Source organism: Uloborus diversus, chromosome 10 (assembly GCF_026930045.1).
Source record: "Uloborus diversus isolate 005 chromosome 10, Udiv.v.3.1, whole genome shotgun sequence".
Classification (NCBI taxonomy): Eukaryota; Metazoa; Arthropoda; class Arachnida; order Araneae; family Uloboridae; genus Uloborus; species Uloborus diversus.
The window spans coordinates 84,965,457-84,979,294 of NC_072740.1; the positions used below are offsets into that span (position 1 = coordinate 84,965,457).

At 33.1% G+C, this 13,838-nt stretch overlaps 1 protein-coding gene across 1 annotated transcript in view; it reads right to left on the reverse strand.

Annotated features, from left to right (window-relative positions):
- Positions 1-379: 379 nt before the first annotated feature.
- Positions 380-13,838, reverse strand: part of LOC129231368 (thyrotroph embryonic factor-like) — a 29,452-nt gene continuing 15,993 nt past the window's right edge. Inside the window, exons 2-3 of the mRNA XM_054865664.1 lie at positions 2,284-2,541; positions 380-837 (exon numbers count right to left, since the gene is read on the reverse strand). Coding sequence (XP_054721639.1) covers positions 380-837; positions 2,284-2,541 — 716 coding nt within the window. The remainder of the gene's footprint in view (positions 838-2,283; positions 2,542-13,838) is intronic.

Here is a 13,838-nt window from a genome sequence, read left to right on the forward strand (position 1 = left end):
ATTTACAAAATAATTAAAAATAAGAAACTTGAACATTTCAGTCAAATAAATGGATTTTAATACAAGTGTAAGAGATTTCTATCATGCAACAAACAGCTAATATAACAAAAACAACATGCTGCAAAACCACTATATACAAATGAAAATATTTAACAAATATTTAAAACTCCCTTAGTGCACTAAGGGAGTACCTAACAAATCATAAACCTCAAATGAAACAACTTAATGTAATTTCTTAAAAATCAACAGTCTAAAAATGCTAACTTTAAACATGTTTTAAGAAGACACAGTCTGAAAAATGAAAAATAAAAACAAAGTCTTTATGAAATATTTACATTTAAACTAGATAATGCGAAACAAACTACTTTTTCAGAAAGTTTCAAGACTGATATTCTTTCAACTGATTCTTCAGCATATCATTTTCAGCTTTTAAACGCATTACATCTTCCTTTAAAGAGGTGTTTTCTTTCTCTAAATATGATGCTCTAAGCACAATTTGATTTTCCTTCAACCGCCGAGCTTCGCGAGACCTTCTGGCTGCCATATTATTTTTGTGACGTCGAGCCCAATATCTATCATCTTTCATGTTATCAGGGACAAAGTTCTTGCGAGATTTTTTAATTATAGGTTGAGGCTTCAACTGTTCATCAGGAAGAACAGAACATGCAGGATCGTAATGTTCTTCTCCTGGTGGTGTAGCCAGAGCTAAATCTGTAGGTGAAAATTTGTACTCAACTGAATATCGCCTTTTATTTCTAAGGGTCATTTCACTTCGATGCTCTGATACTTCAGATGACTCAGGAGAAGATGGCTCCGAAATTTGTCCAGATAAAATTGCTAAAAAGGGAAATTAAATGAGTGAAGCAGCTTCACATAATGGAAATCTTATCAATTATAATACCAATGAGCCTTTTAAAAAAAGTCAAGAAATGACCGGGGAAGATAACTTAGGAATATTGAATGATAATGTGAAAAAATGCATTTTTTTGCCTATGTACAAACTAAATAATTAAGGACAATGTCGAATTTTCAGGTTTGTTAACATTGTTCAGGGTGTTTCCAACCAGAAAAATCTTGACTGGGTCATAGAAAATTAATCAGAAAATCCCATCCCCTCGTTTTTTGCATTCATTGTTCCTGTATGACGCAAAGCTAGGTGAATTTCAACTAAAGTTACTTAACTTTTGCATGGTTATACCTATGAATAACACATTTTATACCATATACAGGGTGTATCAGTACAGCGTTTACAGACTTTCAGGGCAGATAGAGAACACCTAGACAATGGGAAATCACATAGCAATGCATGGTCGGAAACGCTTTCCTGGTGTGGTAGTGACGACACAAATCACCAAAAAGACAAGACATGAATAAGAGAAGAAAACATGTTTATTATCCTTAGTACAGCAAAAAACTAAGAAAAAAAAAACATGAAGCACCCAATGATTGTCATCAAAGTAGGTATTCAAAGTTACAACCACGGGCCATGATGCATGCCACACATCTCTGGCGGTTTGAAGATCGAACGTCAAAGCGAACGCGACAACGAAAACCCATGTGTCGAAATTGGAAAAAACCCAAAACGAAAACACCCTCATCTGATGTTTCAGTTTATGTAATGACATCTATTATGTACACCAGACGAAAACTTTCCAGCATTTTTGCTGTAGTTAAATAATAAACATGTTTTCTCCTCTTATTCGTGTCCTGTCTTTCTTGTGCTTTGTGTCGTCACTATCACGTCAGGAATGCGTTTTTCCGACCATGCATTGCTACGTGATTTCCCATCGTCTGGTATACTCTATCTGCCCTGAAAGTCTGTAAACGCTGTACGGATACACCCTGTATATACATTCCCTGATATTTAGTTAAATTTCTAGTCTATAACAATGAATTTAGAAAATAATCACTTTTTGTCATATCTTTAGGGATGACAACAAAGAGCACAATATGTGTCAATAAAATTGTTAGGGGGGGGGGGTTTCAAGGAGTCTTTTTTTTTTCTTTTTTTTTTTGAGGGTATCAAAAAATAAATAAATAATAACCATCCATCAAATAATTTTTCTACTCTTGCTCTTTCGGGATGAACACTCCTGACCTCTTCATGCCGACAGGAGAGAAGAACAAATGAGGTACCAGCATAATATTTTGCTGGTCGCATTGATCACCTAGAGTTTTACATTTATTGTAAAATATAATTCAATGACAAGAGTGATCAGTCTAAATAGCTTCAGTTACTTTTATTTTACAAGTACAGGTTAGTCTAATAAAAAATAAAATTACCTGATAAGCAAAGGTTTTTTCCATCCTGTTCCGGCCCAGTTAACTCCTGAATATGGAGAACTTTTTCTTCTGTGTTTCCATCAACACATTCCTCTGCCTTCGGTTGGTCTGGGCTGCTATTTAATATAGCATCTAAGTCCAGATAGTCCATTTTAAAATCTGACATCTTATCCCAGATATTTGGCCCCAAAAATGCTGCTGTAGCATCAGCATATATATCTGCTTCAGACTCTTTATCATCTTTTCCAACGGGTGCAGCTGTAATAAAGTCATTATGCAGCATAAATAAAACTTAGTAGTGGATACAATTTTTTACTTCACTATTTATACAACACAAGATTCATTCTATCTCAATAGTAGTGGAGATTTGTTTAGGTCACTTTTTAAGGCTTCAAAATTGATATCACACAAAATTCACTACTGCAAAAAGGGACCCTTTACAAAATGTACAATGGCAAAAATGAACATTTTACAAAATTGGTAACTGATCAAAATTAACAGCATTTATGTACATGAAAACAATTCTGTTGAATGCCTAAGAACCTCAATATTACATCATTTTTATAATATTTTCATACAAATTCATCACATATATCAATTCTCAAAGGCGTTTCTTGAGAGAATGATATAACTTTCCTAATAAGTCAATGAAGCTCATAAGTAAGGTGTTATTTTAAAGACTTTTTCCTCAACTTTTGGTCAAAAATAAACAATGAGTTCATGTTTTGCACATAGTGATGTGGATCGGGTAAATACCCAGCGGGTAGGTAGATATTTTTAGGGTAATTACTCGGGTATTTACCCAAGGCCTGGGTAATTACCCAAAAACTGGGTATTTTACAAAAAAAAAAAAAAAAAAAAAATGCAAAAAATGAATGGGATTTTTTTTTTTAAATCTAAATATGAAATAACTGGCAAAACTGATACATGTGTTACACAGTTTATAATACTTTTTATTCAAAGACTTGATGAAATTATGAAAGAAACATATCGTGAAACAAAGAATCTTTCTTTTCAATGTCATAATAAGAGAAGTATAAGCAATTCAATGATTAACTTCAGGATTTCAAAATCATAATCTAGGTTAGTCATATCCAAAATGAAAAAAAAAGGAAGCATGAGGGATATTTGGAAGAATAAACTAAGAAGCTATTAAGACTATGATGTTATTTATAGTGATAACATGGCAAATATAGAAACAGTTTTCACATTAAAAAGCAAAAAAAAAAATCAAAATATTGTTTTCTGTTGCCTTGATCATTTGCTTTTGCTCCCCGGTACTTAAGGATGAAAATTTATTCAAACTATTTTTAATACACGCAATTAGTGATGTAGGGTGGGAAGGTAAATATTTTTTGGGTATTCATCCGAAGGCAGGGTAAATACCCTAGTAATTGCGCACTTTGCAAAAAAATTTTAGGTGGTATCATAAGGTGTTTTTTTTTTTAATATAAACCGTAAAATGAAAGATTAAAAATATAAATTTACATATTATATTTTTTTTAATTAAAGGCTTAACTAAATCTTATCAAAAAAACTGTCAGAATTTAGAATGAACTATTCTAAAACTTAAATAGAATCTTTGCTTTTTTTTTTTTTTTTTGTAACCCGTTAAGCTTTTTAATTTTCGTAGAGAGGCTTTTTATATCTGAAATTTGGTTATCAACATTGATTAGACATATCCAACACATTTAATGTGAATATCATATTAGATTGCTATGTTGTTTCACACAATAATTCTTTAAATATGTGATCAAAATACAATTTTTTGGCAAAAATTTATTGTTTTGTATATGGTTGGTTATATATACATAGTGGGGAATACATACAGAAAAGTATTTTAGTTGAATATAAATTTTTGAACTAAATACCTGGGTAAATAATCATTTTGGGTATTTACCCGGGTATATACCCTGAGTATTTACCCCTAAAAATACAGTGCTCAACATTGAAAATGCAACACCAAGAAGGAGTGTTCAGAATTTATGCAAATTTTAACTAAGTTATGTAAATGATGTGAAATGCGCAGCTCTCCGACACACAAGAAGTAAGATATAAGGGAAGGAACTTGCAGAATGGGCAATATTCGTGTCGTTATTTCTGACTGAAAAATTATCGAGGAAATTTCGTTTTTGTCTTGGAGGATACGTGTAACATGAGAGAATGCCCAGGCTGCCATCAACCAAGGCACTTCCAGCAGATCAACGATTTTATGAGGGGTATGGTGATCACTCTGAGAAGGGGAGATTCTTCTGTACGTCAAATCGCAGCTGATACCCAGACGGATGAGAGCACGGGGCATCGGCTGTGCCAAAGATGGTTGGAACAACGAAATGTGGCAAGATTGAGGGGTGCAGGGGCAGCCAGAGTGACATCAGAACATGTGGATCGACACATTCACTGACAAGCTGTAGCAGCCCACAAGTCACTTGTTCCTCGATTCTGCAGCAGGTGCAAGATCCCCTGAATGTTCCCATGTCAACCAGAACCATTTCCCGTCGTTTGGTCGTGCATGGTCTGCAATCACGGCGTACACTAAGAAGACTGCCATTGACCCCACAACATAGACAGCAACGTTTAGTATGGTGCCGGACTAGAGCAACGTGGATGACAGAATGGCCAAATGTCGTGTTCTCAGATAAATCCTGCTTCTGTTTATCCAGTGATAGTCGCCGCATACGCTTGTGGTGTCGACGTGGAAATAGATCCAATCTGGCAGTAACTGTGGAACATCCCACTGCACGACAACGTGGCATAATGGTTTGGGGCGCAATTGCAAACAATTCCATATCACCTCTAGTTCGTATTCAGGGCACTATGATGGCCCAACGATACTTGGATGATGTGTTGCAGCCAGTGGCAATCTCTTACCCTTAAGGGCTACCTAATGCAATTTTTAAGCAGGATAACACCCGACCACACAGTGCTTGCATCTGCCAACATGCTCTCCAAGGCACACAGATGTTTCCCTGGCCACCATACTCTCCTGACCTGTCATCACGTGTGGGATGTGATTGGATGCCGTTTGCAGACTCTGTCCCTGCCTGAAGACAAACTGTGGCAAATGGTTGAAAGGGAATGGAGAGTCATCCCTTTGGACACCATCCGCACCCTTATCGACTCTATGCCTAGACGTATTTCTTTGTGTATTGCTGTCCGCGGTGGTCCTACATCCTACTCAGCCGATGCCGTTCTCGCTCAGTTTCTGCCTATCATTTTGAAATTAAGATCATTTATTATTCCTTGCTGTCGCTGTCTTTTTTTCAAATTTCATCACTATCTGACCCCTCCTTCTTGGTGTTGAATTTTCAATGTCAAGCAGTGTAAATACCCGGGAATTTTACATCACTATTTGCATATTAAAAAAAACACATACACACACATATAGAAAAATCCAGATGGATCAGTTCGGTTGAATTGAAAACTTCCACTAAAACTGAGAGCCAGATAGATCAGTCAGCGGATTTTTCGGCTTTCAACCGAACAGTCTATGGATGGAGTCCCTTGTTTGGCGGTCTGCATGTATAGCACTTTTAAGGTAAGTATTTTGCGTACAACAGCTAAGGTGCTAAAATTACTCTGCAATGGCAAATTATCTTCACTTTTTAAAATAAAGCCCTTAGTGCATAAAAACTGAGGTGTAAACATTATACATCAGTAGTGCTTTGCTCTCAGTGGGAAAAAGTATTATGTTAGAATAAAAAGACTAAACTAGTAATATTTGAATATTATCACATCTCACAATCTGGTGTTTATGATCACTTTTTCCAGAAAATTATCAATATGAATACCCAACCAATTTCTATTTTGACATTTTGCTGTAGCTCACAATTCATATTCAGTTGATTCACTAATAATTGAACTTTTTTTTTTTTAAGCTTTGTCTGAGACCCTCTGTAGGCCGGACAACTAGGTTGGTAGAGTGTTAGGCCTTTAAACCTATGGCCAGGGCTTGAATCCTTTTTGCATGGTTTAAGTCTACCTTTAAAGTGTTTTTAAAGCAAGTAATTTGCATACAACCCAATTATGGACACTAGTATTTTTCCATGCTAATGACATAATTTGATTTCGGTTATAAACAGTAATTGCAACACAATATTCCTTTTCACGGCAATGAATTGTATCCTTTTTCATGCTAATTATATGCAAATTTTGCTAATTATATTCAAATTAGCAAAATAAAAAAAAATTCAAATTTTTTTTTAAAAACTGCTTATTGGTTTTGAATGAACTATGTTTAATTCTATGTCTAAGCATTATGGTTTTGTGGGTAAAAAAATAATTTATTGAATAAACAATGTCTTTAAATTCATATAAATAAAAAATTATATTTTTTTGGTTTTAAAAATTACTCTAATGCTCTGCAAATGTAGACATCATGCAGGACGTATCCAATGTTATAAAATAATTCAGAAAGCCGGCCGAAGTATTTTGAATGTTAATTAGGATACAAATTCTCCCCCATTTTGAGAATCATCCATATTTATGTTTCAGGTAATTTTCTGTTTTTTGTTTTAAAATCTTTTCTGAGGGAGTCGGGAAAATAGAGAGGATTGACAAAAAATTCGATTAAACTTCAACGCCTAATAGATGAGCTTTTAGAGTAAGAGTGTATTGAGACAAAGATAGTGAGAAAGTGACTTGTTATGCATGTATAAACATTTGGAAGCTGGTCAATTCAGCAACCTAAATTGCAAAATATGAGGGTTTTTTTTCCCCAAGATCCGATTGATCGTGAAACAAAGACCACAAAGACAATGGAAACTCTTTTGTTTGGAATATGTACATACACCTTCCAGCTACTTCTGGACGTAAATGCCGCTCCGATTAATATATTTCTCGCAGCATGGTACCAGTTTTTCGATACCTTCGTTATAGAAGGCAGCCGCTTTAAGCTTACAGTCAATTCTGAACGCTGATCTGCAGCTTGGCATCAGAGCCAAACATCTGTCCTCCTGGCCAGCGTTTCATGAGACCAAAGCGATGGTAATCGGAAGACGCGCCAAGTCAGGGCTGTATGGAGGATGGGCAAGCACTGTCCAGCGAAACTGCTGCAGGAGATTTTTGTTTAAAGCAGCAGTGTGTGGGCATGCATTATCGTGCAGAAGGACTATGCCTGATGACAATATTCCTCTACGTTTGTTCTGAGTCGCCCTTTATTACAGCATTCAGAAATCGAATTACAGCAAGCACTTCACACTTGGCGGGAGATGCAATTGTTCGAGGCATGTTTCGTTCACTGCATGCTCCGAAATAACCAAAGCGACCTGATGCACTGCACAATCTTACTTGAGAAACTGCGCAACAATACTACTCACACCATTATCGGGTTGACTTTCTAGTTTTCATTCTGCGATCGATCGGACCTTGAAAACAAAATAACCCTTGTATATTGGGTAGAATTTATCAAAATGTATCTATTCATATTTATTCAATAAAATTTAAGAGGAAAAATGACACTTGCATTTAAAATAGTTTTCATTCATTATCCATGACATAAATAAAATAAAGGACAAAGGATAAAATTTTTAAATACATCACAGCACAAAATTGAAATTGTATACTGAGATAAAACACTAAATCAGGGAGAAACAAAATTTTCAATTTCAGAAAGAATAATAACAGAAATATGCACGAAACTACATTAAGCAACTGGAAAACTTACTGTTTTTAAAATTTAATGTTTTACGAACATTAATAGTAACAAGAAAACATATATTTCTCCTTTTTTTTAATGAATACAATTTTTACATACAACAGAAGCTTTGATTTGAGAAAACGAAAAGCTAGGAAATATATTCTTAAGCTAAGTTTTTTAACCTGATGCCTAAGTTCTAGCTTGTGAAGAAGAAAAAATGATGATACTTTCATCAGAAAGACCAACCCTTTTTTTCAACTATCTTAACTTCTTAATTTACATTAGGATGACTAGTAGATCATTTATATCTATTTGCTAATATCTTGCTGCTAAGTGCCCTAATTTATAAGGCAACACTGAGACAACCAATTTTTCTAGCAAAACTTTCAATTATTCCTAAATTCCTATAAACATATATGTCATATTGGCAGATTATAAATAAGAATTTAAATATAGGCCCCCAATGATGTTTGGAACAAGTCTACACATAAGTTATCTTATTATCAGTTTTACACATAAATAAACATAACAGAATTTAAAACTTATAATACTAATAGTAAAACTGGATCTACCATTGTAATATTTCTAATGTAAATGCTCTTTTTGATTTGTTAGAATGTTTTCATTTAGTTGAATTTGATAAATTTGTTATGGGTATGATGTAAACTGAATAGTCTGGGCATTTTGTGGTTAAGGTTCATGTAGAACAGGAAGTCGCCATATTGGTAAGTATGATCAGGCTCGGACTGGGAATAAAATTTGGCTCTGGCATCCTGGGAAAAACTAGAGCCTTTCCAATTATTTTTTTAAAAAATCACATTTATTATTAAATATTTAATTAATATTGATAAACATAATTAATTAAAAATAAAAATAATTCAGCATTCATTTTAAATTGAATTGTTAATTTTATTGATTGATCAATTATTTATTCAAAATAAATAGTCAAATACTAACTTAAATAATAAGCTAATGTTTATTTAAATGAATAAATTACAATTTATTAAAAAATAACAAATATTTACTTCTAAAAAATTACTAATTTACGCTTTCATTGAATAATCAGATTGATCAGGGATTTCGAAGGTACAAGCAGTATGATCTTAATCGTAAGTATATAATATTTGTTCAGAAATAGAGTTTGGGGTTTTTTCCCCGAAAATATTTTGATTTTGTAGCTTTAAAAATGCATTTTAGACGAATTTGTGTTAGAGGCAGAGGAGATTCAGGAGCACTCCACATTCTTAGGAAATCTTTAGTATTATTAGGGGAGGTTAGGTTTAATTGTAGCCGCCCGGCTGTTCCTTAAAATTGAAATTTTAACTGCAATTGCTATCTCTAATTATGTTGGAAAGAGGATCTGTCTCTTGGAAATTTTTCAAAATTGTTATTCTAAAAACTAAATTTTAGACAATTTTGCTTATGTTACGGGGAGAAGGGAGGAGGGGGATTCAGGGCCCTTTACAGATTATCCTTTTCGATGGTATTATCAAGTGGTTCAGGGCAAGGACTGATACAAGGAAGGGGGGTGAATGCCTCTCCCTTGAGGAACACAGAATTGAAGTTTCAAAAAGGCAATTTCAGACAATATTTGGAGATGTTAAGAGGAGGAGCTTGGAGAGATTCCCCAGTCTTAAATACGTGATTGTAGGTACCTCAAGTAGTGTTATTAGGGGAAGGAATATGGGGTTTAGTGACTTTTCTCCGGTAATTGTTTCAAACTGAAGTTCCAAAAAAGCACAATTTTATATGATCTTGGATCATGTTAGGGGTCGGGGATTTTGAAATATTCTACGGAATTATGACGAAATTAAAGTTCAAAAATGCAATTGTAGAACACCCCTTCCAACAGAAAAGAAAAGGAATAGGTTTGAGGACTTGCTTCGATAAATTTTTATATTTTAGTTGTGCTTGCTAAAAGTGATGTGGCAGATTCCCACCCCTCTCAACTTATGTAAGTCAGATACGTAGTAAGAGGTTAGTTAAAAAATTATACGCCCTCTCCTTGAACAATTTCTGTATCCGTCATTGGTTCAGGGGTTTTTTCCCGGAATTTTCTTTGAAATTAAAGACCCAAAACAGAAATGTTAGATTATCTTTGGTAAATTCGGGAAGAAGGGGGGACTTCTGGAAATTTTCCGAATTGAAGCGCTAACTGAAGTGGAAAACTTCTTCATTTTTCAACTAAGAAAACTTACTGGGCAATTCCATAAGGTAAACCAGATAATCAAATTTTCAAAATTAAAATTTCTAAGCAAATAAGGTATCATTTTAAAGGTAAAGAGTTGTATATTTTGAAATACCTGTCTAAAAGTTGATGACTTCAGTTATAAATAAGTTACAGGAGGTTAAACTAATATCAACAACTTGAATATTTTCAAACCATGTTTGGCGACTATCAAAAAAATTCTGCTTTTTCCAAAAAATACATACTAATATTATAAATTAAGATGTGTAACCCTTTAAATATACAATGTATAGCTGGTGATGTTGCAAAAATGTGTAAAAATAGAATTCATTTTGATTTGTAAAAGAATTCTTTGGGGTACATTAAGTGTTTTACGTCCGACACCAAAATGTGCAATTATGCTGAGTCAATAACTTTAAAGCTACATGCATGCATTTTTGTGTACAAAGCCAGATTTTCAATCTCATTGATGTAACCTATTTTCATTTTGCAACAAGTAAATATTTTTAATTAAAATCTAGGTGCCGGACGTAAAAAAAAAATTTCGTCCGACAGCATTTACGTCCGACACTGTTACATTCATTAAACAGTATATATCTTCAAATGTGTTTCTCCTCTTTTTTGCCTTTAATTTCAAAGTTAAAGTAAAACATGCATAAAAAACAACTTAGTGAATTTACTATATAGACATATAGGGTTGATTGGGGTAAGTGAACCCTTTTGAGAACAATTCGTTTTTGAAACCTTATACAAAAGTTTTGAAACAAAAAATTTTTTAACTTATTGTCTTATTTTGTCTCGGACATCATTAATAAATAAAAGTTCATCATTAATTTCTAAAATAATGCTTTAAATATTCTTAAGGATTATATTCTTAAAAAAAAAATTGAATGGGTGCCCCACTTACCCATAGTAAGGGATAAGTGGGCCACCGCCCTTTTATTTAAATTTAATTGAAGCATAACTAAAAAAGGGATAAGTGAGTTCGTACATAAGGATAAAGTATAAATTTTTTGTGTGAATTACTTTTTTTGCAAATGCATAAATTTATGAGATATTAACCGTCTTTTAAATATGTATCACGGAAAATTAAAAAATAGAAGAAAAAAAAACTATTTTATTTGTTAAATTTATTGAAAGCCTGTAGGTATATATTTTGCTTTTACATATAAAGGTGTGTTGAATGAACGTAATACAGTTGATTAAGATCAATTTGGGCAAGTTAGCCAAAATTATAAGCTGAAAGAGAAATTGGAAACACTAAATGACCGCGTCTATGTAAAGTTGGCCAAGGAAGAACCATTATCACTTCACCATCAGTAATTATTCCAACACCATCTGCACCAAGCCAATAAAAAAATCACTATTTCTATTTGTACTTGCAAATTCAACAGTGTGTTTTAATTAGTATCATCAACTTTTAACATTTGACCTACATAAATCTTAATGATTTTCCTTCATGTAAGTTTCACAAATAACTAATCAAAAGCTTTAGCAGTTTTCGAAGCTGAACTATCAATTCCTACTAAGTCATCATAGTTATCTTGTATTTTTTACTAATACAAATATTTCAGTAGAGTTGCTTTTGATTTTCAAATCCTCACTATTATGAGTAGGGGTGGGAGGACTCACTTATTCCATAGTGAGGGGGTTACCCCTTATAGGGAAAATTTACGGGGCAAGTGGGACCCCTCCTCTCAAACAGGTTTTAATATTTTATTCAATGACATGATCTATATATATATATATATATATATATATATATATATATATATATATATATATATATATATATATATATATATATAAACCATTCACATATTTCAGATTTAGCGGGGGGGGGGGGGGACCACTTACCCCAACCAACCCTACTTCTGAATATACTCGGTAAATTTTGTCTCAGTATATGTAACCCATAATTCACATCTTTATAACTGAAATCATTGTTATGTATTTACATTTAAGAGCAATAGTTTACGTCCAATATGAACAATTTACGTCCGACACCAAGATAAAAATATTTTTTAAATAATTTTATTCTTTGTAATATCATTTGAAAATTGTGAAATATGTTTCAGTTATAAGTATACTTAAGAATTAAGTTGTTTTTAAAATTAAAATGTAAGCTAATCCACAGACATTTAATAATTTTTAAGTGAACCATCAATTTTCCATTCATTTGTGTGTTTACGTCCAACACCAACTTTTTAAAAAATTTTAATTTATACTTTAGGGTTTTTTTTTTTTGGAAAACAAACATGATTTTTTATTCTGAGGGATGTAGTAAATATCTTGTAAATAAATTTAATCATTTTGGATCAGTTTATGTTTGATAAATGGAATTAAAACTGAGAAATTTTTCTTCATTTTTTACGTCTGACACCATGGAATTGCCCTACTGCAAAAGAAAAAAAAAGAAAGAAGTCAACGGTCAACCTGCCCCTTTTAGAGCAGCGCAATGGGCATTTGCACTAAATGCCCACATGGCCAGTCTAACCCAGAGTATGATGTTTCTATTTTCTTTCCCTACCAAGATTGTGGCAAAAGCTGTTGATACACAGTACTATCTCTTGTGCCAGAAATGTTTTTATGAAGACAAACATGGAGAAATATAGTTATGTTGTTCTCAATGTGCCTCACTGCAAACACAAAATGTGCTGAGGGGCAAAGAACAAAAAAAAAAAAAACTCTATGTGATTCTTCTACACAGGCTTGAAAAATCAATCTTACCTTTGTTAACTAAAAATTTCAATAAGAAATTGCAATTTGTAATGGTTTTTTTTTCTTAATATTGGGTTTCGCCCCTTGCTCACTGACACTCACCAACCCCCCTGAAGATTGCTTCGCATTCTTATTTAATTCATAAAGATTTAAATTATCTTTTTAAAAGAATCAGATTAAAAACGCGTTATGAGTTCCGTTTTGAATAAAATGAAAATACCCCCCCTCACCCTCCATAAAAATGGAATTTAAGTAAAAAGAGCTCATAATTAGAACACAACCCCCCTCCCACTCAAAGACAAAAAGAACTTGATCAAAATATGCATAACTGAGACATTAAAAAAAAAAAGTTTGAAGAGCACCCCTTTCCCAGGCTAACTTATACATTAGCCAAACTGATTTGTACCAATTTACATAGCTTTAGGTTCTCAGGTGGCCCTGAGCATTGCAAAATGACAGTTTTGTCTGTTTGAAAAGCTGCTTTCAAATTTGTGGTCTCTAGTAAATTACCTTTTTTTAACTTAAAACTGTCTGTAAACTCAAATGAGTGCTTAAAAATTTTCTGCAAAAAAAACGCAATACTGCTCTCGAATCTTATATCATGGCCAACAGCAAAAATGTAAAGTTGTAAGCAAGTAGAGTATTACTACTAGGCAACCAGAATAATTTTTCACTGATTTTATTAACATTATTAACTGGGGTTACCTCAAAATTCGAGATCAACAATTGGGGCTCATCAAAAAAAAAAAATAATAATAATAATAATAACAATAATACAGAAATTAGTTTTAACAAAAATATCAAAATGTTCTGCAAATTTTGAAATTTTCTGTGAATGGCATTTGCTTGTTCATCTATATTATCTTGGTTTGCTAGTAATATATTTTGCTCCTTAGCACCAAGCTTGAATTGAGTTGAGCCTAGGACTTTTCACTAAAATAGATACCCTTATCTCTGCTGTTCCAATTAATTGAGAAAATTAGAACAAGCTTTATTGGATGCAGGAAA